This window comes from Eriocheir sinensis, chromosome 26, assembly GCF_024679095.1.
Source record: "Eriocheir sinensis breed Jianghai 21 chromosome 26, ASM2467909v1, whole genome shotgun sequence".
Lineage (NCBI taxonomy): Eukaryota > Metazoa > Arthropoda > Malacostraca > Decapoda > Varunidae > Eriocheir > Eriocheir sinensis.
The window spans coordinates 11708019-11730919 of NC_066534.1; the positions used below are offsets into that span (position 1 = coordinate 11708019).

At 42.3% G+C, this 22901-nt stretch overlaps 1 protein-coding gene across 3 annotated transcripts in view; it reads right to left on the reverse strand.

Moving 5' to 3' along the window:
• Positions 1-22901, reverse strand: part of LOC127003768 (uncharacterized) — a 116975-nt gene that overhangs the window by 56056 nt on the left and 38018 nt on the right. Inside the window, exon 1 of one of the 3 annotated variants that reach the window (XM_050870775.1) lies at positions 13203-13223. The exons of the other annotated variants lie outside the window; for them this stretch is intronic. Within the exon in view, the coding sequence (XP_050726732.1) occupies positions 13203-13208 (6 nt within the window). The 5' untranslated portion in view covers positions 13209-13223. Of the gene's footprint in view, positions 1-13202; positions 13224-22901 lie in introns of those variants that run through there. 3 annotated transcript variants of the gene reach the window in all.

The window sequence follows — 22901 nt, forward strand, 5'->3', positions numbered from 1 at the left end:
GTAAAAAAACACTCATGAGAAACCGATGAATCTCCTTTGTAACCTCTGAAAACATCGTAGAGGTGGATTCTTGGTATTTCCATGGGTAGTTTTATGAGCCTGGTGGTAGTTTGACAAGTCTTCTGCACAATGAATGTAAAAAAACCACTCATAAGAAACCGATGAATCTCCTTTGTAACCTCTGAAAACATCGTAGAGGTGGATTCTTGGTATTTCCATGGGTAGTTTTACGAGCCTGGTGGTAGTTTGACAAGGCCTCTGCACCGTGAATTTGAACAACACTAATGAGAACTCGACTAATCTCCTTTGTGACCTTCGGAAATATTTGTTCTGGGAGCCGAAAGCGTTTGAGAATATATAAATGGACAATCAGCTTACTGGCTACCATAACTTCAATTCAATCCACGTACACAAAGACACACGACGAACATGGATTATATAAGTGTGTGATGCGCAGGTCGGTTGTTGAGTCAGCGAGTAGGCTACGTTGCGAGTGTTTCTGTGTGTTGCTTGCCGATGTTGCCTTCCCTACTAGGCTATTCAAAGAGGCGATGTGATTGATTCCTTTGTCCCTTTTGTTTTACAGTAAAGGAGGCGGCTAAAGGGAATGGATAAATAAAGAAAGAAAGATTGAAATGAATAAGAATAAAGATAAAGATTGAAAAATGGAATAAAAAATAGTAAAATATGATAGAAAGAATAAAAGAGAAAGAAACAGAAAGGAAAAAACGAGAAAGAGAGAGAGAAAGAAAGAAAGAAAAGAGGATAGATAGAAACATAAATAGAAAGAAAGATAGAAAAAAGATAGATAGAAAGAGAAAGATAGATAGAAAAAAAGGATAGATAGAAAGAAAGAAAGAAAGAAAGAAAGAAGATGATTCCTGTCCCTCCCTACATACACAATACTAAAGGTACAGGAAGATAATACGCAATACAGAGATCCTTAATTAACATTGCATAATTCCACACCTTGCTTTATTTTCTCCTAACTTATTAATATTTTCATCAGTGGGCCATTTCCCAACAACTCTATAATTTTCCTCCTCCTCCTCCTCCTCCTCCTCCTCCTCATCATCATCCATCTCCTCCTCCTCCTCCTTTCCTGCAACTCATCCCACGTAGCGGATAAAAGGCAGTTAAAGTTTCTAATAGGAGCTGCAGAGTACAACAAGCCATTGAGAAGGGAAAGGAAGGGAAGGTGAAGGGAGGGGAAGGGAAGGGAAGGAAGGAAGGGAGGGGATGGAGGGGAGGGAGGGGAGGAAGGGGAAGGGATGGGAAGGGTTGGGAATGGAATGGATGGGATGGGAAAGGAAGGAAAGGGGAGGGAAAGGAAGGGAAAGGGAAGGAATGGAAGGGAGGGGAAAGGATAGAAAGGGGAGGGGAGGGGAGAGGAAGGAAGGGAAACGAAGGGAAGGGAAGGGATGGGAAAGAAAGGAAAGGGGAGAGAAAGGAAGGGAAGGGGAGGAAATGGAGGGGAGGGAAAAGGATAGAAAGGGGATGGGAGAGGAAGGAAGGGAAACGAAGGGAAGGGAAGGGATGGGAAGGGGATGGATGGGATTGGAAGGGAAGGAAAGGGGAGGGAATGGAAGGGAAGGGGAGGGAATTGAAGAAAGGGGAAAGGATAGAAAGGGAGGGGAGGGGAGGGAAGGAATGGGAATGGAATGGATGGGATGGGAAAGGAAGGAAAATGAAGGGAAAGGAAGGGAAGGGAAGGGGAGGGAATGAAAGAGAGGGAAAAGGATAGAAAGGGGAGAGGAGAGGAAGGAAGGGAAACGAAGGGAAGGGAAGGGAAGGGATGGGAAGGGGATGGATGGGATGGTAAAGGGAGGATAGGGAAGGGGAGGGAAGAAAACGAAAGAGAAATATCAGGTATGGACTGTGTAACATTGTATCATCTATAATAACTTTACTTTTTCATTCCGTGATGCAAGAGGTTTTTAATTTACGTAACACTCCGGAAATAAGATTCATTGACATTAAAAAATCTTTCTTTTGACCAGGAGCAGCGAGTAGCGGGCTTTTTTTTTTATTGTTGTTTATTTTCTTTGTGCCCTTGTGCTGCCTCCTTTGCTGTAAGAAAAAATGTACCTTTACCTTCTACACTTTGACATCTCAAAACCCAAATATACATGTTGACGCAAATTATACATACGAGTTATTGACTAAACATCTACGCTAAACTGTACTTCTAAACTTGACTCTAAGTTCGCCCGTTAAATTTTCTCTTGTCCATTATCTCGAATTATGCAAGCTACCTCTTGACTAAGCTTGTCCAATGAACCAAACCTCTGAACTTGACCTCTAAGCTCACTCACTAAACTTTCTCTTGTCTGCTGTCTCTAAAACTTGACTCTCTAAGTTCGCCCGTTAAACTTTCTCTTGTCCATTGTCTCGAATTATGCAAACTACATCTTGACTAAGCTTGTCCGATGAACCAAACCTCTGAACTTGACCTCTAAGCCCACTCACTAAACTTCCTCTTGTCTGCTGTCTCTAATAATTATGCAAACTAACCCTTGATTAAGCTTGTTCGATGAACCAAACCTCTGAACTTGACCTCTAAGCTTACTCACTAAACTTTCTCTTGTTCATTATCTCGAATTATGCAAACTAACCCTTGATTAAGCTTGTCCGATAAACCAGACCTCTGAACTTGACCTCTAAGCTCACTCACTAAACTTTCTCTTGTCTGCTGTCTCTAAAACTTGACTCTCTAAGTTCGCTCGTTAAACTTTGTCATGTCCATTTTCTCGAATTATGCAAACTAACCCTTGATTAAGCTTGTCCGATAAACCAGACCTCTGAACTTGACCTCTAAGCCCACTCACTAAACTTTCTCTTGTCTGCTGTCTCTAAAACTTGACTCTCTAAGTTCGCTCGTTAAACTTTGTCCTGTCCATTTTCTCGAATTATGCAAACTAACCCTTGATTAAGCTTGTCCGATAAACCAAACCTCTGAACTTGACCTCTAAGCTTACTCACTAAACTTTCTCTTGTTCATTACCTCGAATTATGCAAACTAACCCTTGATTAAGCTTGTCCAATAAACCAAACCTCTGAACTTGACCTCTAAGCTCACTCCCTAAACTTTCTCTCGTCTCTAATTATGTATACGAGTTCTCGACTAGACCTTTTCTCTTGACCACATTTCTGAACTTGACTTTTAAGCTCGCCCACTAAGCTTAACCTCTCGTCCGCTGTCTCCACTAGTACGCTGACACACCACAAGCCATGACGTGAGATGGAGAGGAAGGTTAGAGTAGAGGAAAAGGAAGACGTAGAAGGAAAATCAAGATGAGAGAGGGAAAGGAAGACATAGAAGGTTTTAAAAGGAAGAGACATAGGAGGTAAAGGAAGTCGCGAGAGGAAAGGGAAAGCGTAGGAGGAAAAGTAAAAAGAGAGAGAAAAAGGAAGATGGAGGAAGAAAAGGGAGATGGAAAGGAGGGCGTAGGAGGAACAGTAGGATGAAAGAGGAAAAAGAAGAAGGAAAGGAAGGCGTAGGAGTAGGAGTAGGATGAAAGAGGAAAAGGAAGATGTAAAAGGAAAATGGAGGAGGAAAGGAAGGAGTTGGAGGAAAAGGGAGAATTAAAGAAAGGAGTTGGAGGAAAAGGGAGAATTAAAGAAAGGAGTTGGAGGAAAAGGGAGAAGGAAAGGAAGGCGAAGGAGGAGAAGGGAGGCGTAGATAGATTCCCTTACACACCCTTCTCTCCCTTAAAAGTGTACACCCTCAAGGTCTGGGCGCCCAAGGACAAGCCGGCAATAATAATAATGATCACTACACTGGGAGAATCACTAATACCCCCTCCTGAGTCCTAAAAGCTATACCGCAAAGCGAGGATGTCCAAGGACCTTTTAGCATAAGACAAATCAGTGGTCATTTTAGGTTTCTTCAAGCGATTCAACATTACTCTCACGATCTGTGTGCAAGAATGAAGGACTGAGAGCGTGTGTGCCTCCTAACATCTAGCATTCAGTTGTTAGTTATTAGTATCCCCAACCCCACCCCGAGTCCCAACCCAACATCTAGCATTCAGTTGTTAGTTATTAGTATCCCCAACCCCATCCCGAGTCCCAACCCAACATCTAGCATTCAACATTACTCTCACGATCTGTGTGGAAGAATGAAGGACTGAGAGCGTGCGTGCCTCCTAACATATAGCATTCAGTTGTTAGTTATTAGTATCCCCAACCCCATCCCGAGTCCCAACCCAACATCTTGCATTCAGTTGTCAGTCATTAGTATCCCCCCCGCCCCCCCGAGTCCTAAGACCTTATACTAAAGCGAGGATATCCAAGGACCTTTTAGCGTAGCATGAATGAGTAGTCTTTAAACTCTTCTTAAAGCGATCCTTTTTTTTTTTCAGCATTACGCTCACGATCCGTTTGCAAGAATAATATAGTGAGGGATAGTTTGCCTTCCCAACGTCCGGTATTCAGTTTTCTATTAGTGAGGAAGTGGAGACCTGTATGTTAGCCTCTCGCAATCCAGCGTTGGAATGTGAGCCTTACCCTGACGAACCATTGTATATACACACCTTAAAACCCGGTAGCAGCGAGGATCATGCTTCTTAATGGTCCCTCTAAGCGAGAATAATGAGAAAAAATCATCTCTCACACAAACCATTTCATAATATATATATATCAAAGCATTTGTGATCAGTTCGTGCATCATCTATTTTGGGGGTTTATATCATGGCAAAAATGTGGCCCGTCGCTGCTACACGGTAAAGCCACAAATTTGGCCCGTCGCTGCTACACGGTAAAGCCACAAATTTGGCCCGTCGCTGCTACACGGTAAAGCCACAAATTTGGCCCGTCGCTGCTACACGGTAAAGCCACAAATTTGGCCCGTCGCTGCTACCGGGTTATTAAGGACTAGATGACCATTTTATTACGGTAAAGGAAACACCTCAAGGGCAATAGCCAAAGGAAACGAAAAAGCCCGCTATTCGCTGCTCCTGGAAAAGATAACCAGTAAATGTAGCCATAAAATAATTCTCCAGCACTCAACTTAAGAAACCAATATAATAACCATCCGGGTCCTTAGAGACTGCAGAAAAATATTACGACATCCAAGAACCTTTTAGCATGGTAGAGGCAGTCACACAAGGACGGGGCAGCCATAATATCAATAGTCACATTAAAGAAACTACCAACATCTACTCCCAAGTCCTTCGAGATTCCAATAAAACGTAGGTATTGAAGAACCTTTTAGCATGGTGCAGGTTACACAATGATAAGACAGCCTTGATAATAATAAGTCGCAATATTAGAGAATCTACCAACATACTCTCCCAAGTCCTTCGAGATTCCAATAAAACGTAGGTATTGAAGAACCTTTTAGCATGGTGTAGGTTGCACAATGATAAGACAGCCTTGATAATAATAAGTCGCAATATTAGAGAAACTACCAACATCCACTCCCAAGTCCTTCGAGATTCCAATAAAACGTAGGTATTGAAGAACCTTTTAGTATGGTGAAGGTTACACAATGATAAGACAGCCAAGATAATGATAAGTCACAATATTAGAGAAACTACCAACATCCTCTTCTAAGTCATTACAGATTGCATTAAAACGAAGGTGTCCGAGGTTATCCTGGAGTAGTAAAGATTGCACAAGAACAAGACATCCATAATGATACTCACAACATGAAAGTGCTATTAACAGTCTCTCCCAAGTCCTTACAGATAATATCAAGATGAAGATATCCAAAAATGTTCTCGCATAGTACAAGTCACACGAGGACAAGGCAACCATAACAATACTTAAGACATTGAAGGAACTACCAGCATTCCCTCTTAGTCCTTATATATTGCATTGGAACCAAGATATCCAAGAACCTTTATAGCATTGTTTAGTATTCTTCAAACTTTTAACCTTTTCTGCACGATCCATTTGTAAGCCTCTAGACAAGACTACGAGCTCTGTGCCTCCATCTGTCATGTATTTAGTTCTTTATTTGTGAAGAAGTGGCGACCCCTATCGTCACCTTCGTAAACAAACCGCCTAAGTCATTATTTTCTACTTTTTAAGGAAATCAGAAAAGAACTGCCATTATCTCATTCGGCTTAAGATTTTGGCGGAAATGAAAAGGCCAATTCCAGAACACTCAAACCCTGAATGACGAGGGCAACTATACAGAAATGGGCGTCACATGTTGAAAAATTGATGTAGACCTCTCCTCCCGAAACTGACCTCTCTTTCGGCCACCTCTTTTGATTCTTTTTTAGGAGCAGCGAGTAGCGGTCTTTTTTTATTATTGTTTTCTTTTTGTTTGTACCCTTGAGCTGTCTCCTTTGTTGTAAAAAAAAAAAAAAGACAAAAACCTGGAAATCCCTGAAAAATGACTTATGCGATGAGGGTGACGATATGTTAGTCTTGACCCCGGAAATAAGGGCCATACTTTTAAACATTTCTGCGCCCAAGAACACGTAATTTACTAGTCTTTCGTGGGAGTTTAGGGCATTTCCAGGGGTACTTTTATGACCCTGGTGGTAGTCTGAGCCTTCTTCTGTACCGTGAACCTAATAGAATCACATTAGAACTCGTTTAACCTCCTTTGAAAGTAATTGGTGTGAGGGTCGGGAGCATTTGACAATACCAACCTAAGGGCCATAATCTCAGACGCTTTCGACGCTCACAACAACTATTTCCGAAGGCGGGACACTGGACAGAAACGAACATAATAATGCACCTCGGCAATATCCGTCCCACCTGCGCAGATAACCCGAAGTACAACGAAAACACACAGGAGTAAGAATGGTGGCGGGAGGGAAGCCGAGGGTGAGCTGAGAGGAGGAGGAATACGAGGAGGAGGAGGAGATGAGTAAGGGAGTGACGTAGAAGGGCAGAAGTTGAGGATCTGAAGTTGTGTTCTCATGAGTGTTGTTCAGATTCATGATGCAGAAGCCTTGTCCAAGTATTACTAGGCTCATAACACTACCCATGGGAATACCCTCCTGGGCCTTATCAAATATGAGTGGGTAAGCTCCGAAATGTTTGTAAACCTGGGAGCTGTAGGGATCATGTTTCTTAAAGGTCTCTCTAAGCGAGAATAATGAGAAAAAATCATCGCTCACACAAACCATTTCATAATATATATCAACGCATTTGTGATCAGTTTATGCATCATCTATTTTTTGGAGGTTTATATCATGGCAAAAATGTGGCCCGTCGCTGGTACACGGTAAAGCCACAAATTTGGCCTGTTGCTGGTACACGGTAAAGCCACAAATTTGGCCCGTTCCTGGTACACGGTAAAGCCACAAATTTGGCCTGTTGCTGGTACACGGTAAAGCCACAAATTTGGCCCGTCGCTGGTACACGGTAAAGCCACAAATTTGGCCCGCTGCTGGTACACGGTAAAGCCACAAGTTTGGCCCGTTGCTGGTACACGGTAAAGCCACAAATTTGACCCGTCGCTGGTACACGGTAAAGCCACAAATTTGGCCCGCTGCTGGTACACGGTAAAGCCACAAATTTGGCCCGTCGCTGGTACACGGTAAAGCCACAAATTTGGCCCGTCGCTGGTACACGGTAAAGCCACAAATTTGCCCCGTCGCTGGTACACGGTAAAGCCACAAATTTGGCCCGTCGCTTCTACCAGGTTAAGAGTACGGGCCTAAAGTGAGATCGTTATTCTCTCTCTTCCTGGTATAGGTTACACGACGACAGGACAACCATAACAAAAAAACTCTTAAAATTCACTGCAGAGTCTTTCCATATTATCACAGCAAGACAAAGACGCCCGCGGTTATTCCAGCATCGTACAGTTCACAGAAGGACAAGGCCGGCATGACTATTTTCTCCCTTACTGCATCGGAGAAACCATTAGAATTCATTACAAAATCGATGACAAAAGATCTCAGAGAATTCACTGCAGAGTCTTTCCGTACTAAAATAGCATCGTACACATCATAAGACGAGGCTGACATAACGATTCTCTCCCTCACTGCATCAGAGAAACCATTTGAATTCATAACAAAATTCATAACAAAAGACCTCTTAGAATTCACTGCAGAGTCTTTCCATATCATCATAGTAGAGTGAAGACATACAAGAACAAGGGAAGGGGAGGCCAGGGAGGGGAAGGGAAAGGAGGGGAAGGGAGGGGAAAGGAAGGAAGGGAAGGGGAAGGAAGGGAGGGGAAAGGAAAGGAAAGGAAGGGAAAGGAAAGGCAGGGAAGGGAAAGGAAGAGCAGGAAAGGGAAGGGAAGGGAAGGGAAGGGATGGGAACTGGAACTGAGAGGAGAAAATGTGAACGAAAGGGAAAGGAACAAGAAGGAAAGGGAAAGGATGAGAGGGGAAGAAAATAGCGGGAGAGGAGAGGAAAGGGAAGAAAAGGGAAGGGAAAGAAAGGAAAGGGAAATAGTAAGAAAGAAAAGGGAAGGAAGGTTGTGGGACGAAGAGGGATGGAAAGGGAAGGAAGAGGAACGTGAGGGAGGGTAAAGGAAGCAAAATATGGAATGGAATGGAAGGAGAGTGAAGAAAGAGGAAGGAAAGGGAAGGAAGGAAGGGGAACGGAGAGGCCTGGGAAGGGAAGGAAGATGAACGTGAGGGAGGGGAAAGGAAGCAAAATATAAAGGAAGGGAATAGAATGAAAGTGAACAAAAAAGGAAGGAAAGGGAAGGAAGGAAGGGGAACGGAGAGGGATGGGAAGGGAAGGAATAAGGGACGTGAGGGAGGGGAAAGGGAAGGAAAAGAGACGTAAGGAAGGGAAAAGGAAGCAAAATATAAAGGAAGGGAATGGATGGAAAATGAAAAAAAAGGAAGGAAAGAGAAGGAAGTTAAGGGACAGAGATGGATGAGAAGGAAAAGAAAAAGAGACATAAGGGAGAGGAAAGGAAGCAGAATATAAAGGAAGGAAATGGATGGAAAATGAACAAAAAGGAAGGAAAGGGAAGGAAGGAAGGGGAACGGAGAGGGATGGGAAGGGAAGGAAAAGACATAAGGGAGGGAAAGGGAAGCAAAACATAAAAAGAAATGAAGGAAATCTATAGGAAAGCTCACAGAGGGACAAGCCGGGCACAACGATCCTAAAATCCTTCACTATACGCCGAATTCACCATTAAGATTCACCCCAACTCGAGACCTTCCCAGACTAAACCGAAGATACCCAAGGACCTTTTTTAATAAACACCCTTTACATCCTTTAGTGCGCTGTGGGATTCGTTAAGATTCACTCCCAAGTCCTTCCATGTGCGCAGGACGAAAATAACCGGAGTCCTTATGTAGCTCCTGCCGGATAACCCCCGCTCACTACTGCGTCTCTGGGCTCATTAGAATGCCCTCCCTGCCCCTTCCTGCACACGAGGGAGGAGGAAAAAGGAACCGTGATTCTACTACTACTTAGCTACAGACGACAGACGGATAGATAGAGATCCTTTTTCGTCTTCTTCTTCTTCTTCTTCTTCTTCTTCTTCATTTTCTTCCTTCTCCACCTCCTCCTCCTCCTGTTCCTCCTCCTCTTCTTTCACCAAGAATTACATCATATGCAGGTTCTTCGATGTTCTCTCTCTCTCTCTCTCTCTCTCTCTTGTTTTCTTTTCCTTCCTTTACGTATTCTTATTTCTTTCCCAATTTTTCTTTTGTTTTCTTAGAAGATTTAACGTTTGACCGGATACTCTCTCTCTCTCTGAATAAACGTTACCTCTTCTCCCCCTCCTCTCCCCTCTCCCTCCTCTCCTCCCTCCCAGCGTTGCGTCACACACACACCGGATTCAAGTTATTCAACAGCTCTCCTCGTCTACGTCCGTCCATTGTTTACTATCACATTTTTTTCCTCATGTTTTCAGCTCCTTAGTCAGCGCGGCGGGCAGAGACAGCAGTGACGTCAGGTAACATTTTTTCCTTGGCGTCCACTTTCCAGGTAGTACTAATTATTCTTGCACCACGTCAGGCCAAGACTTGCAAGGAAGGGATGAACGTGTTTGTTTTCCATCTGACTGACTGATATTGGGCCGTTTTACAAGACATTTCGCCGCCCAAGAACACATATTTGACAAGGCTTTCGTAGGAGTTGTGGGCATTTCCAGGAGTAGTTTTATGCCCCTGGTGGTATTGTGACCCTTCTTCTGTACCGTGAACCTCAAGAAACACCCATTAGAACCCGACTAACCCTCTCTTTGACCTTTAGAAATAGCTGATGTGAGAAGCGAAAGTGACTTCTAATACCAACCTTTAATGGCGCTTAGACTGACTGAATAACTGGTGAACTGTCTGACTGACTTACTAGCTTATTAACTGATTGAATGTGTGATTGTTTAACTGGCTAACTGATGGACTGACTAAAGTTGACTGAGTTATTGGCTGACCGACTGACAAAATAACTAACTGACTGACTGACTGACTATTTGATTGGCTGATTAACTGATTCACTGATATTACAAACTGGGTAACTTTGATGGCACTTAGATCATAAACCGCTAAACGACTGAACCTCTGATCAATTGACCGACTGACTGACTGACTGAATGACTTACTGACTAACTGACTGACTGACTGACTGACTGATTGCCTGACTAAATAAATGACTGACTCACTAATTGGCTGACTAACTGACTAGCGAACTGACTAACCAACAAACTGACTAACTAACAATCAGTGAGGACGCTTAAAAATAATCAATCGAAAAAAAGAAAGTGACTGACCGACTAACTGGCTGACTGGAAGTTGCATACACGTTCCAACAGGCTGACTGATAGGGGTGGGCAGGTACCGGTACCAGTACCGGTACTAACGGTACCAGCTAAACGGTACGGTACCGGTACCAGATTGCTCGGTACCGGTACCAGTTGCTCGGATTTATTTATTGGATTTATTGATAATTCTTCATGTCCGATTTTTTTTTTAAGTTGCTAATAAATATTGTTATTGTTATTAGACTATGATCGAGTACATCCATAATAACTATACATGCTATTTTTTTATCGAAAAAATAAATATTCACTTCATTCAGAGAGAGAGAGAGAGATCACCACTTAGTAGGTGGATATCTCGGTGATATGGGTAGTGGGTACTCGATCATAGTCTAATAACAATAACAATATATATTAGCGTTTTCTAAAGACTCGTGGGACTCACTAACTTTTAACCCAAGACTTAGTTTTCTTTTTACTTGCCACTGTTAAATTCGTATGACTCGTTAACTTTTAGAGAGAGAGAGAGAGAGAGAGAGAGAGAGAGAGAGAGAGAGAGAGAGAGAGAGAGAGAGAGAGAGAGAGAGAGAGAGAATCATATTTATCCAATAAAGCATTAACGAAAAAAAGTTTCAATCCCTTGGCGAGAGTTTTGGCTATAAAGAATTGCACGATGGATTATATAAGATGATTAAATATTGGAGGTGAATAGGCGAGAGAGAGAGAGAGAGAGAGAGAGAGAGAGAGAGAGAGAGATCATATTTATCCAATAAAGCATTAACGAAAAAAGTTTGAATCCCTTGGCGAGAGTTTCTGGCTATAAAGAATTGCATGATGAATTATATAAGATGATTAAATATTAGAGGTGTAGCAGGAGAGAGAGAGAGAGAGAGAGAGAGAGAGAGAGAGAGAGAGAGAGAGAGAGAGAGAGAAGAGAGAGAGAGAGAGAGAGAGAGAGAGAGAGAGAGAGAACGCGAGAGAGATAGAGAGAGATCACCACATAGTGAGTGGATATCTCGGCGATATGAGAGGGTACTCGATCATAGTCTAATAACAATAACAGCACCGAGCGTCGCTAAGATCTAACGGTACCGGTACTAGCAGTGCCGAGTGATCATTGCTTCCTGGAACACAGTGATCATGATGCTTCGCGGTACCAGTACCGATACCAGTTATCGGTACCAGATACCGGTACCTGGTACCGATACTTGGTATCGGTACTGGTACCGCGAAGCATCATGATCACTTGGGTTCCGGGAAGCTTAATGATCACTCGGCACTGCGTATTGCCGCTAGTACCGGTACCGTTTGGATCTTAGTGACGCTCGGCGCTCGCCCGCCCGCCTCCATGTGGTATCACGCGGTATAGACCCTGTGTGTAGACGCTGAGTCACTGCCCCGCTGACCGTCTCCCCAAGTTCCCACCATTTTGTCCTGCTTTCCGTTTCCATCACAGCTCCCGTTTCCATTATTTTATTATTTGATTTATTTATTGGAGTTACTGGATAATTCTTCATGTCCGATTCTTTTTCTTTTTTAGGTTGCTAATAAATATTTTTATTGTTATTAGACTATTATCGAGTACATCCATAATAACTATACATGCCATTTTTTTTCGAAAAAATAAATATTCACTTCATTCAGAGAGAGAGAGAGAGAGAGAGAGAGAGAGAGAGAGAGAGAGAGAGAGAGAGAGAGAGAGAGAGAGAGAGAGAGAGAGAGAGAGAGATTTACATAGAAAATTAGACCACACAGACCCCATGGTACAGACTAGGTGGTCTGTCCTTAAACCTATTTAGTAAGTGATTTTACATTAATCAGGAGGCTCCTAAACGTTGCATTTCTACTCTAGTTGATATTAAGTTGAAGGAAGAGAGATAGAGTTTTCTTTACAGGAAATTTGTTTGGGAATTTCATCAGAAGTCATTAAGAAAAAAAAAACTCCTTTGGGTACCGGTACCGGTACCGGTACTAACGGTACTTGAGTTTTCGGTACCGGTACTACCGGTACTCAAATTAACGGTACTTGCCCATCCCTACTGACTGAGGCGCGGAGGAGGGCGACGGAACCATTCCCTCGCTGCCTGCACGATTGCGTCAGACTGCACAAGAACCAACACGTAGGACCAAGTTGAGTATGAAGCGTTTCTTCTTGCAGGTCTCGTTAGATGATATTTACAAGAAGAACAAGAGGGGGAGGGAGAGGGAGGGAGAGAGAGTAGGAGGATGGGGAGAACGAGGGAGAGAGTAGAGGAGGAGGGTGAGGAGAGGGAGGGTAAATCAAGTCTCGTCTGATGATGAAGCACAAGGAGGTAGAGGTAGAGGGAGGGAGAGAAAGGGAGGGGAAGGAGGAGACATTTGGTGCATTCCATTATTAACCATGAAAATTTGTGTGGCTTGAGGAGCTAACACACACACACACACACACACGTCATCTTTGTAATTAACGGAGCGGTTCAGGTAAATGACAAACGATAGACAGATACATAGACAGATAAAGGATAAGTAGAAAGACAGACAGATAGAATAATGAAGATAAATGAGGAGTTTTTACTATACATACCTTCATTAATCTTTACATCTTCCTCTTTATTCCTTCCTTTCGTATTTCAGTTCTACGTACGTCTCTTACCTGCGAAAGGAGAGAAAGAAAACATAAATAAAACAGTATAAGAGAGAGAGAGAGAGAGAGAGAGAGAGAGAGAGAGAGAGAGAGAGAGAGAGAGAGAGAGATTCGCCTTTACGAACTCCCCATCGAAGCCTCTCTCGAGAGCTCACGTGAGGGGGCGGTGCGGAAGCGAAACTCACCTTTTCAAATATGACCGTCGACCTTATGAGCTTCGTGGTACTGCTATTTTATTCACTGTTACGTCTGCCTTAGATATGTCAAGGTTACGCAGGCCTGCAGGTAAGGTTGTGAGGTGTTATTGAGTTACCTGGCCGCGTTTTGTAGGTGTTGTTGTTTTCGTGTGTGTGTGTGTGTGTGTGTGTGTGTGTGTGTGATTTATTTTGCACGGGAGATTCCTGGTATTGATTTTTTGTGAATGTTATGTTTCTCTCTCTCTCTCTCTCTCTCTCTCTCTCTCAGTAATTTTCTTTTTCCCTTCGCTTCTCCCTTGTCACATTTTTTTTTCTTTTTCATTCTCGTTTTTTTTCTTTTCTTCATCTTTTTTTTCTGTCTATAATCTTCCCTTCGTATTTTTTTTCTTTCATTCTCTCACAGTAATTTTCTTTTTCCCTTCGCTTCTTCCTTGTCACATTTTTGCTTGCTTCATTCTCATTTTCTTTCTTTGTCATCTTTATTTTCTCTCTTATATTTTCTCTATTATTTATCTCTCTCACTCCCACAGTTAATTTCTCGCTTTTTCTCTCCATCATGTTATTTTTTTGCCATGTTTCGTTCTCATCTTTCATATTTATTTAGTCTCTGTTCTCAGGATTCCTTGATTAACTACCTTTTACTCATTTCTTTCTTTTATTTTCTGTCTTGACTCACCTCCTTAGCTATGAAAGAAAAGGCAGATCTAGTCTTTACCTTAATATTTCTTCATTCTCTTTATAGTTTTCGTTAATCAATTACTTTTTACTTCTTTCTTTCGTTTTTTTTCGTCTTGACCAACCTCCTTACTTGCAAAAAAGACAAGACCGTTACCTTAATATTTCATTCTTTCTTTATAGTTTTCCTTTATCATATACTTTTTACGTTTTGCTTTCGTATTCTTTTTTGTCTTCATCCACTTCCTTACTTGCCCCAAAAAAGCGAATCTACAAAACTTATTATGGAAATTTATCTCATACGTATACGGCGTTACCTTATAGGCATAAAACGATGACTAATAGTTTCTTAGTGTTACGTCATATTAAGTAGTGAAAGAGGAAGGGGATAGAGAGTGAACGAGGGAGTGAGGAGGGAAAAAGGGAATGACGGAGGGTGACGAACAGGGAGTGAGGGAATAGGTGGTAAAGGAATAGGGGAGGGAAAGAAAGGGTGGGAATGAGTGTTAGCAAAGGAGTGAAGGTAAAAAACAGGAGTGAAGAGAGAGAGAGAGAGAGAGGGTGGGGGTGGGGAGTGTAAGTGAGCGCAATTTGGAGGGAGTGAGGGAGTGATGGGAGAGAGAGGAACAAAGGAGGTTACATGCTCATTTCTCTCTCTCTCTCTCTCTCTCTCCATCAATCTATCTATCTATTTACACACTCCTCACACCCTTATGCAAGTGACGAAGTTTGATGAAGTAAAACGGTTGAACTTCTAGGAAAGACTTAAGAGTGTGTGTGTGTGTGTGTGTGTGTGTGTGTGTGTGTGTGTGTGTGTGTGTATGTGTGTGTGTGTGTTCTTTTAATTTCATAGAGTTCTAGTTAATTTGCTAATTTTATATGGACCAGAGTTGTTACGCAATACTTTTTTTTCTACGTTGCCTCATTAACTAACTACAAATTTCATCTTACCTGTATTTCATGTATTTAGTAGTAGTAGTAGTAGTAGTAGTAGCTGAATTGCGATGTGTGCTCCATAAACTACTGTATTAATCTAACTATTTACCTATCTATCAGCGTGTGTGTGTGTGTGTGTGTGTGTGTGTGTGTGTGTGTGTGTGTGTGTGTGTGTTTGTTGAACTTATTTGTGCTAGCGTTTGTTTGTTTGTTTATTGGCGTTGGTGAGTTATGTCAAGAAGATGAGGAGTAGGGGGAGGAGGGTAGGAAGAGGAGGAGGAGGAGGAGGAGGGAAGATAAGGGGAAGTGATGGGTAAATTGAGGAAGGGGTGAGGGATGGGTGGAGGGAGAGTTGATGGAGACAATTTTGTGTGAACTTACATGTAGACTGAAAGCTTGAGGGGAGGAGGGGTGGAGAGAGGGGGAAGGGCCTGAGGAGGGAAGGGAGAGGTTACGAGATGAGAGAGAGAGAGAGAGAGAGAGAGAGAGAGAGAGAGAGAGAGAGAGAGAGAGAGGAATAAAAAAGAGGAGTTAGATACATAGGAAAAAGAGAGAGAAACAGGGAAAGGAAAAAAATAAAGGAGAAAAGTGGGTACGAAGGATGAGAAACTGAGATAAAAAAAAAATACACACGAGAATGAGACAGAAAAAAAAATGGGATTAGAAAATACGAATGAGGAAAAATGCAAAAAACTCTTCATTTTCAAACATCCTTCGTCAAACATTAAAATTAAAAAAAAGAAACGAGGAGAATGGAAGGAAAAAAATTAGGAGAGAAGATGAGGAGGAGGAAGAAAACACACACGAAAGGAGGAGGGAAAGCAGAGCAGGGAGGGAAAGTGAGAGACGATGGAAAGGTGAGGAAACTACAGAGGAGGAAGAGAAAAAAAAAAAGAAGAGAGGAAGGAAAGACACACTGAAGGAGGATTGAGAGCAGAACAGGAAGTGAAAGTGAAGGAGATAGGAAGGTGAGGAAAGTAAGGTGAAGAAGAAGAAGAGGAAGACGAAAAAAGAAGAAAAGAAGAAGAAGAACAACAAAAAGAAGAAAAAGAAGAACAAGAACAAGAAGAAAAAGAAGAAAAAGAAGAAGAAGATCAGGAGGAGGAGGAAGAAAAGGAGGAGGAGGAAGAGGAGGAGAAGAAGAGGAGAAACTCGGTAAAGCTGTGTATCATGTTTCAAAGCGGTGAGTGTTTTTTTCCGTCCAGTCAGCAGCTGAGCCCACGTACACCTGTCCAGATATCCAGCAATGTTACCTGACCCGCTTACCTCGGCCAGCTATGCATTCCTTTTCTTCCAGCTCCTCCTCCTCCTCCTTCTTCTTCTTCTTCTTTAACTCTTGCCTTCCTTCTCTCTCATCTCCTTCTCCTCCTACTCTTTCTTCAACGCTTGCATTCTTTCCCTTCCATCTCCTTCTCCTTCTCCTATTTCCTCCTTTAACTCTTGTCTTCCTCTTCTTCCATCTCCTCCTCCTCCTCCTCCTCCTTCTTCTTTAACTCTTGCCTTCCTTCTCTCCCATCTCCTTCTCCTCCTCCTCTTTCTTCAACGCTTGCATTCTTTCCCTTCCATCTCCTTCTCCTTCTCCTATTTCCTCCTTTAACTCTTGTCTTCCTCTTCTTCCATCTCCTCCTCCTCCTCCTCCTTCTTCTTCTTTAACTCTTGCCTTCCTTCTCTCCCATCTCCTTCTCCTCCTCCTCTTTCTTCAACGCTTGCATTCTTTCCCTTCCATCTCCTGCCCCTTCTTCTACTTCCTCAACTCTTGCATTCTTCCTCTTCCATCCCCTCCTCCTCTTCCTTTTCCGCTATCTCTTGTATTCCTCCTCTTCCATCTCCTCCTCCTTCTCTTCTTTTGACTCTTATATTTCATCTCTTCCTTCTCTTCCTTCTTTGATTCTTCTTCTTCCTCTTCCTCTACCTTTATATTTTTCATTTTCATCTTCCTCCTCCTCCTCCTCCTTCTCTTCCTCGTTCTCATTCTCTTCCTCCTCATCACGCTTCTTCCTTCACCTCCTTCTCTTCCATCCTCTCCATCTTCTTTAATTATTCTTCCTTCTTCTTTTCCTTCTTATTTTTCATCTTCATCCTCCTCCTTTTCGTTCTTCTCTCATTCTCTTCCTCCTCCTCCTCCTGCTTTTTCCTTCTCCATCTCCTTCTTCTCCATCCTCTCCATCTCCTTTAATTATTCTTCCTTCTTCTTTTCTTCCTTATTTTTCATCTTCATCCTCCTCCTTTCCGTTCTTCTAATCCTTTTTATCATGCTCCTTCATTCTCCCCCTTCTTCTTCATCCTCTCCATCTCCTTCAATTATTCTTCCTCATTCTTTTCCTTATTTTTCATCTTTATCCTCCTCCTTTTCGTTCTTCTATTCCTTTTTATCATGCTCCTTCGTTCTCCACCTCCTCCCTCTCCATCTCCTCCACTTCATCCACAAGGAGCCTTTTCATCCAACACAAAAATGGGTTTCTTTCACGGGACGAAATCTTGGACGTATCCTCCTTAACCTCCACCTCCACCTCCTTCTCTTGCTCCTCATTCGCTCTCGTCTCCTCCTCCTCCTCCTCCTCCTCCTCCTCCTCTTCCTCCTTCTCCTTATCTCTTCCACCTACGCCTGTAATCTTCCTCTGTGATTCTACCTTTTTCTTCTCTTTCTCCTCTCGACTTTTTTCTTTTTTTTTTTTTACTTTTTCTTACTACAATTTTTTTATTCTTGTTCTTTTTTTTATTTTCTCTGTTGTTGTTGTTGTTGTTGTTGTTGATGATGTTGTTGTTGTTGCTACTTTTCTTCTCTTCCTCTCTCACATCCATTTTATTTTTTTTTACTTTTTCTTACTACAATTTTTTCATTCTTGTTCTTTTTTTTTTTTTCTCTGTTGTTGTTGTTGTTGTTGTTGCTACTTTTCTTCTCTTTCTCTTTCACATCCATTTTTTTTTTTTTTACTTTTTCTTACTACAATTCTCTTATTTTTGTTATTTTTTTATTTTCTCTGTTATTGTTGTTGTTGTTGTTATTGTTTTTGTTGTTTTCTTCTCTTCCTCTTTCCCATCCCTGTACCTCCAGTTATTACCCTTCACCTCTCCCTCTCTTCATCTCTCCTCTTCTCTTCCCTTCCTCTCCACCTCCCTCTCTTCACCTGCACTCCCCCTTCCTCTCCCTTCACCGTTATTCTCTCTCTCTCTCTCTCTCTCTCTCTCTCTCTCTCTCTCTCTCTCGTTCCCCTTACTGGGTCTCCCCTTTCCTTCCTCCCCTCCCTCCATAATTATCTCCCCTCCACTTCCCTTTCCCATAACCATTTCTACCTCCACCTCCCCTTCCTTCCATTACAGTTATCATTCCACCCTCCTCTCTCTCTCTCTCTCTCTCTCTCTCTCTCTCTCTCTCAATAAGCTTTTTAAGCCCTCAAACACTCACAATCTCCTCGCCTTGATCTCCTATACCTTTTTTTTCTCTTCTTCTTCTTCTTCTTCTTCTTCTTCTTCTTCCACCTCCTACCACTTTTCTTCTCTCGGTCAACAACCTTTCAGTGCCCCTCCTCCTCCTCCTCCTCCTCTTCTTCCACCTCCACCTTCGCCTCCTCCTCCTCTTCCTCCTCTTCCTCCTCCTCCTCTCCCTAAGGCAAATTTAATGAACCGTAAAACAATAAGAATGAACCATGGGAACGAAGGAAGGAAGAAGGAAAGAAGGAAGGAAGGAAGGAGGGAAAAAAGAAAGGGAGGGAGGAAAGAAGACAGAAAAGAAGGATGGATAGAAAGGATAGAATGAATGAATGAAGGAAGGAAGGAAGACATGAAAGAAAGGAAGGAAGGAAGAAAGGAAGGAAGGAGGGAAGAAAGAAAGGGAGGGAGGAAGGAAGTCAGAAAAGAAGGATGGATAGAAAGGGTAGAATGAATGAATAAAGGAAGGAAGGAAGGAAGACATGAAAGAAAGGAAGGAAGGAAGGTTAGAATAAATGAATGAATGAAGGGAGAAAGGGAGGAAGGAAAGGAAAGAGAGAAGGAAGAAAGGGAGGGAGGAAGGAAGGAAGGAAGGAAGGAATTAAGGAAAGAAGGAAGAAAGGAAGGAAGGAAAGAGAGAAGGAAGAAAGGGAGGAAGGGAGGAAGGAAAGGAAAGAGAGAAGGAAGAAAGGAAGGAAGGAAGGAAGGGAGGAAGGAAGGAAGGAAAGAAGGAAGAAAGGAAGGAAGGAAAGGATAGAGAGAAGAAAGAAAGGGAGGAAGGGAGGTAGGAAAGGAAAGAGAGAAGGAAGAAAGAGAGGAAGAAAGGAAGGAAGAAAGGAAGAAAGGAAGGAAGGAAGGGAGGAAGAATGGAAGGAAGAAACAAAATATGGTAAGAGGAAGACAGGAAATGAATGCAGGTAAGTTAGATTGAATGAATGAATGATTGAATGAATGAATGAAGGAAGGAATAACTATAGGAATGAGTAAGCAAAATGGGGGATGAGGAAATAAGAAAAAATAAAACCTGTAAGGAGAGAGTTAAGAGCAAAGGCCGAAAACATATATATGACCAATCAAGAGGAAAGATGACACCAAGAAATCAATATAAAGAAGAAAATGAGGGAAATGATAAAGAAAAAGAAGGCGATTTAAGAGACAACATAATTTAGACACGAAACAAGTTAAAAAAAAGAAGAGGAAGCAAATGATAAAAAAGGTGACGTGAGAGACAACACAGTACAGACACAACGCAAATAAAGGAGTTAAACACACAAAAAAAATTAAAGGAAATCATATGGAAAAACGACAGAACTCAAACACTATAAGAAAAACTAAAGACATGCAGAATACACATTAAATAGGGAACTTAAAAAAATATTCCGGTCAAGCAAATACACAAGGAAGAAAAGGAGTTCGTGGGAAATACAAACGCAAAAAAAAATAATATCATAGGCAGAGAAAGAGAACAGTTAAAGGAAGGAAGGAAGGAAGGAAGGAAAGAAGAAAGAGAGAAAGGGAGAGAGGAAAGAAGACAGAAAAGAAGGATGGATAGAGAGGATAGAATGAATGAATAAAGGAAGGAAGGAAGGAAGGAAGGTTAGAATAAATGAAGGGAGGAAGGGAGGAAGGAAAGGAAAGAGAGAAGGAAGGAAGGAAGGGAAGAAGAAAGAAAGGAAGGAAAGAAAAATATGTTCGTTGAAGTAAATGGACGAGGAAGGAAAATATGAGTTAGAAATATATATAAGAAAAAAAAAAAGGTATGGTGAGAGAAGAAACATTTGGGTGTGAGAAATACGAACAGAGATTGACGAAAGGAAGAAAACAACAACAACAACAACAACAACAACAGGGTGTGAGAAGTACGAACAGAGAATGACGAAAGGAAGAGACAAACAAGAATATCATCAGTAACAACAACAACAACAACAACAACAACAACAAAAGAAAAACAACTTATAGGAACGAAGGAAGAATGATGTGGACCAAATGCTTAAGTCAATAAAAAAAAAAAAGTTCACTTCATCAAATGTTCTTTCTAATTATCCCCTAAAAAAAATGATCACCTCTCCATTCCTCAAACCCCATAAACAATATCCTTCCCCTTAAAAATAAATAACCACCTACCCCCCCTAAAAAATCAAACCTATAAATACCAACATAAATAAGGAGAGTAATGAAAGCAACCCTGAAGCAAACCCTGAGTGGCCGCAAGACTGGAGATAGAAAACGGGAAGGAGGGAAGGTACACATAGAAAATGGGAAGGGGGTACAGATAAACAAGACAGCAAAGAGAAGACAGTAGATCAAAGCTATGTAGGAGAATGGCGGTGGAGGAAAGAGTAATTGAAAAGATGGTAGCAACATGGAAAAGGGGTAGAGAGAGACGAGCCAACTAAGAAATGAGAGTAGAGAAGAAGGGTGGAGGAGGAAAGAGTAATTGGAAAGAGGGTAGGAACATGGAAAATGGAAAGGGGAAAGAGATAAACGAGAAAGAAAATAAGGAAAGGACGTAGAGAATAATGTAGGAGGAAGGAAGATGAAAAAGAATAAGGGAAGGAGGGAGGGAGGGAGGGGAGAGAAGGGGAAAACAAGGAAAAGGAGAGGAAGGGAAGGGAAGGGAAGGGAAGGGGAAGGGAAGGGGAAGAGAAGGAAAAGGAAGGGAAAGGAAGGGAAGGGAAGGGAAGGGAGGGGAGAGAAGGGGAAAACAAGGAAAAGGAGAGGAAGGGAAGGGAAGGGAAGGGAAGGGAGAGGAGGGGAGGGGAAGAGAAGGAAAAGGAAGGGAAAGGAAGGGAAGGGTAGGGAAGGGAGGGGAGAGAAGGGGAAAACAAGGAAAAGGAGAGGAAGGGAAGGGTAGGAAAGAATAGAACAGAAAAATGGAGTAAAAAAAGAAGCGAGATGACAAAAGGAAAGAGTAAAGCTGAGAAGGAAAAGGGATAATGAGATGAGAGTACCGGAAAGAAGGAAGGATATGGAATAAAAAAGAAGAGGACAAAAAGAAAAGAGTAAATCAAAGCTAAGTAAGAGAAGAGAGAGAAGAGAGAAGAGAAAACGAGATATAAGGAGTAGGAGTTAACCCGGTAGCTGCGGGGGTCATGTTGCTTAGGTTAGGTTAGGTTAAAGGTCCCTCTAAGTAAAATAATGAGAAAGAATCATCACTCACGCAAACCATTTCATAATATATATCAACGCATGTGTGATCAGTTTATGCATCATCTATTTTGGGAGGTTTATATCATGGCAGAAATTTGGCCCATCGCTGGTACACGGTAAAGTCGCAAATTTGGCCCGTCGCTGCTACCGGGTTAAGAAGAGGTAGGGTGAAGGGAGAACACTTAAAGGAAAATGAAAACAACGAAAGGAATCACAAATAAACGAGAAGAAACATATAGGAGAGGGAAAAGACAGAAGGGAAATAGAAGGAGAATACTAAAGAAAAGCAGGACAAGGAAAGCGAACGGGGGAGAGAAAACGAGGAGGTAAGAAAAAGATGAGAATGAGAAAGAAAAAAAACATACAAAACAGGTAATTACAGGTGTAGATAACAGGTGGGGAAGGTAACATAAGTCGGGTGAGTGTGAGAGGCTGCAGACAGACACACTTGAAGGGGAGAGAGGGAGGGGTAAGGGAGGTGATGATATGCAGGAGTGATAATAACCTAATTAACTAGTAACTGCAGGTAAATGGGGCTCTTCAGAAAATGTTACACGTATGAAAATGTAAAGATAATGCTATTTTTTATGCGAGTAAATGCTGAATGATGTAGAAGAGGTAGGAAGGGTAAGGCAAGGGAAGGAAAGGGAAGGGAGGGGAAGGGAGGAGAACGGAAGGAGAAGGAGGGGAGGGAAAAGCAAGGGAGACGAGAGGAAGGGAAGGGTAAGGAAGGTATAAGAAGGAAAAGAAAGGGAAAGGAAGGGAAGGGAAGGGAAGGGAAGGGGAAAGGAAGGGAAAAGAGAGGAAGGAAGGGAAGGGAAGAGAAGAGAAAGAAGGGAAGGGAAGGGAAGGGAGGGGAGGGGAGGGGAAGAGAAGGAAAAGGAAGGGAAAGGAAGGGAAGGGAAGGGAAGGGAGGGGAGAGAAGGGGAAAACAAGGAAAAGGAGAGGAAGGGAAGGGTAGGAAAGGGAAGGTATTAGAAAGAAAAGGAAGGGAAATGAAGAAAAGGGAAGGGAAGGGAAGGGAAGGGAGGGGAAAGGAAAGGAAAGGAAGGGAAAGGAGAGGAAGGAAGGGAGGGTTAGAGGACAGGTAAAAGCAATTGGACGAAGAATAGATCATTGAAGAGAGGAAAGAGAGAAATGTAAAAATCGAAAGGGAGGAAGAGTCAAGGGAGAATATATGAAGGAAAATGAAAACCAGAAAGGGGAAATTAAAAAAAAAAAGACGAAAAGAAAGAGATGGAAAGAGAAGCAG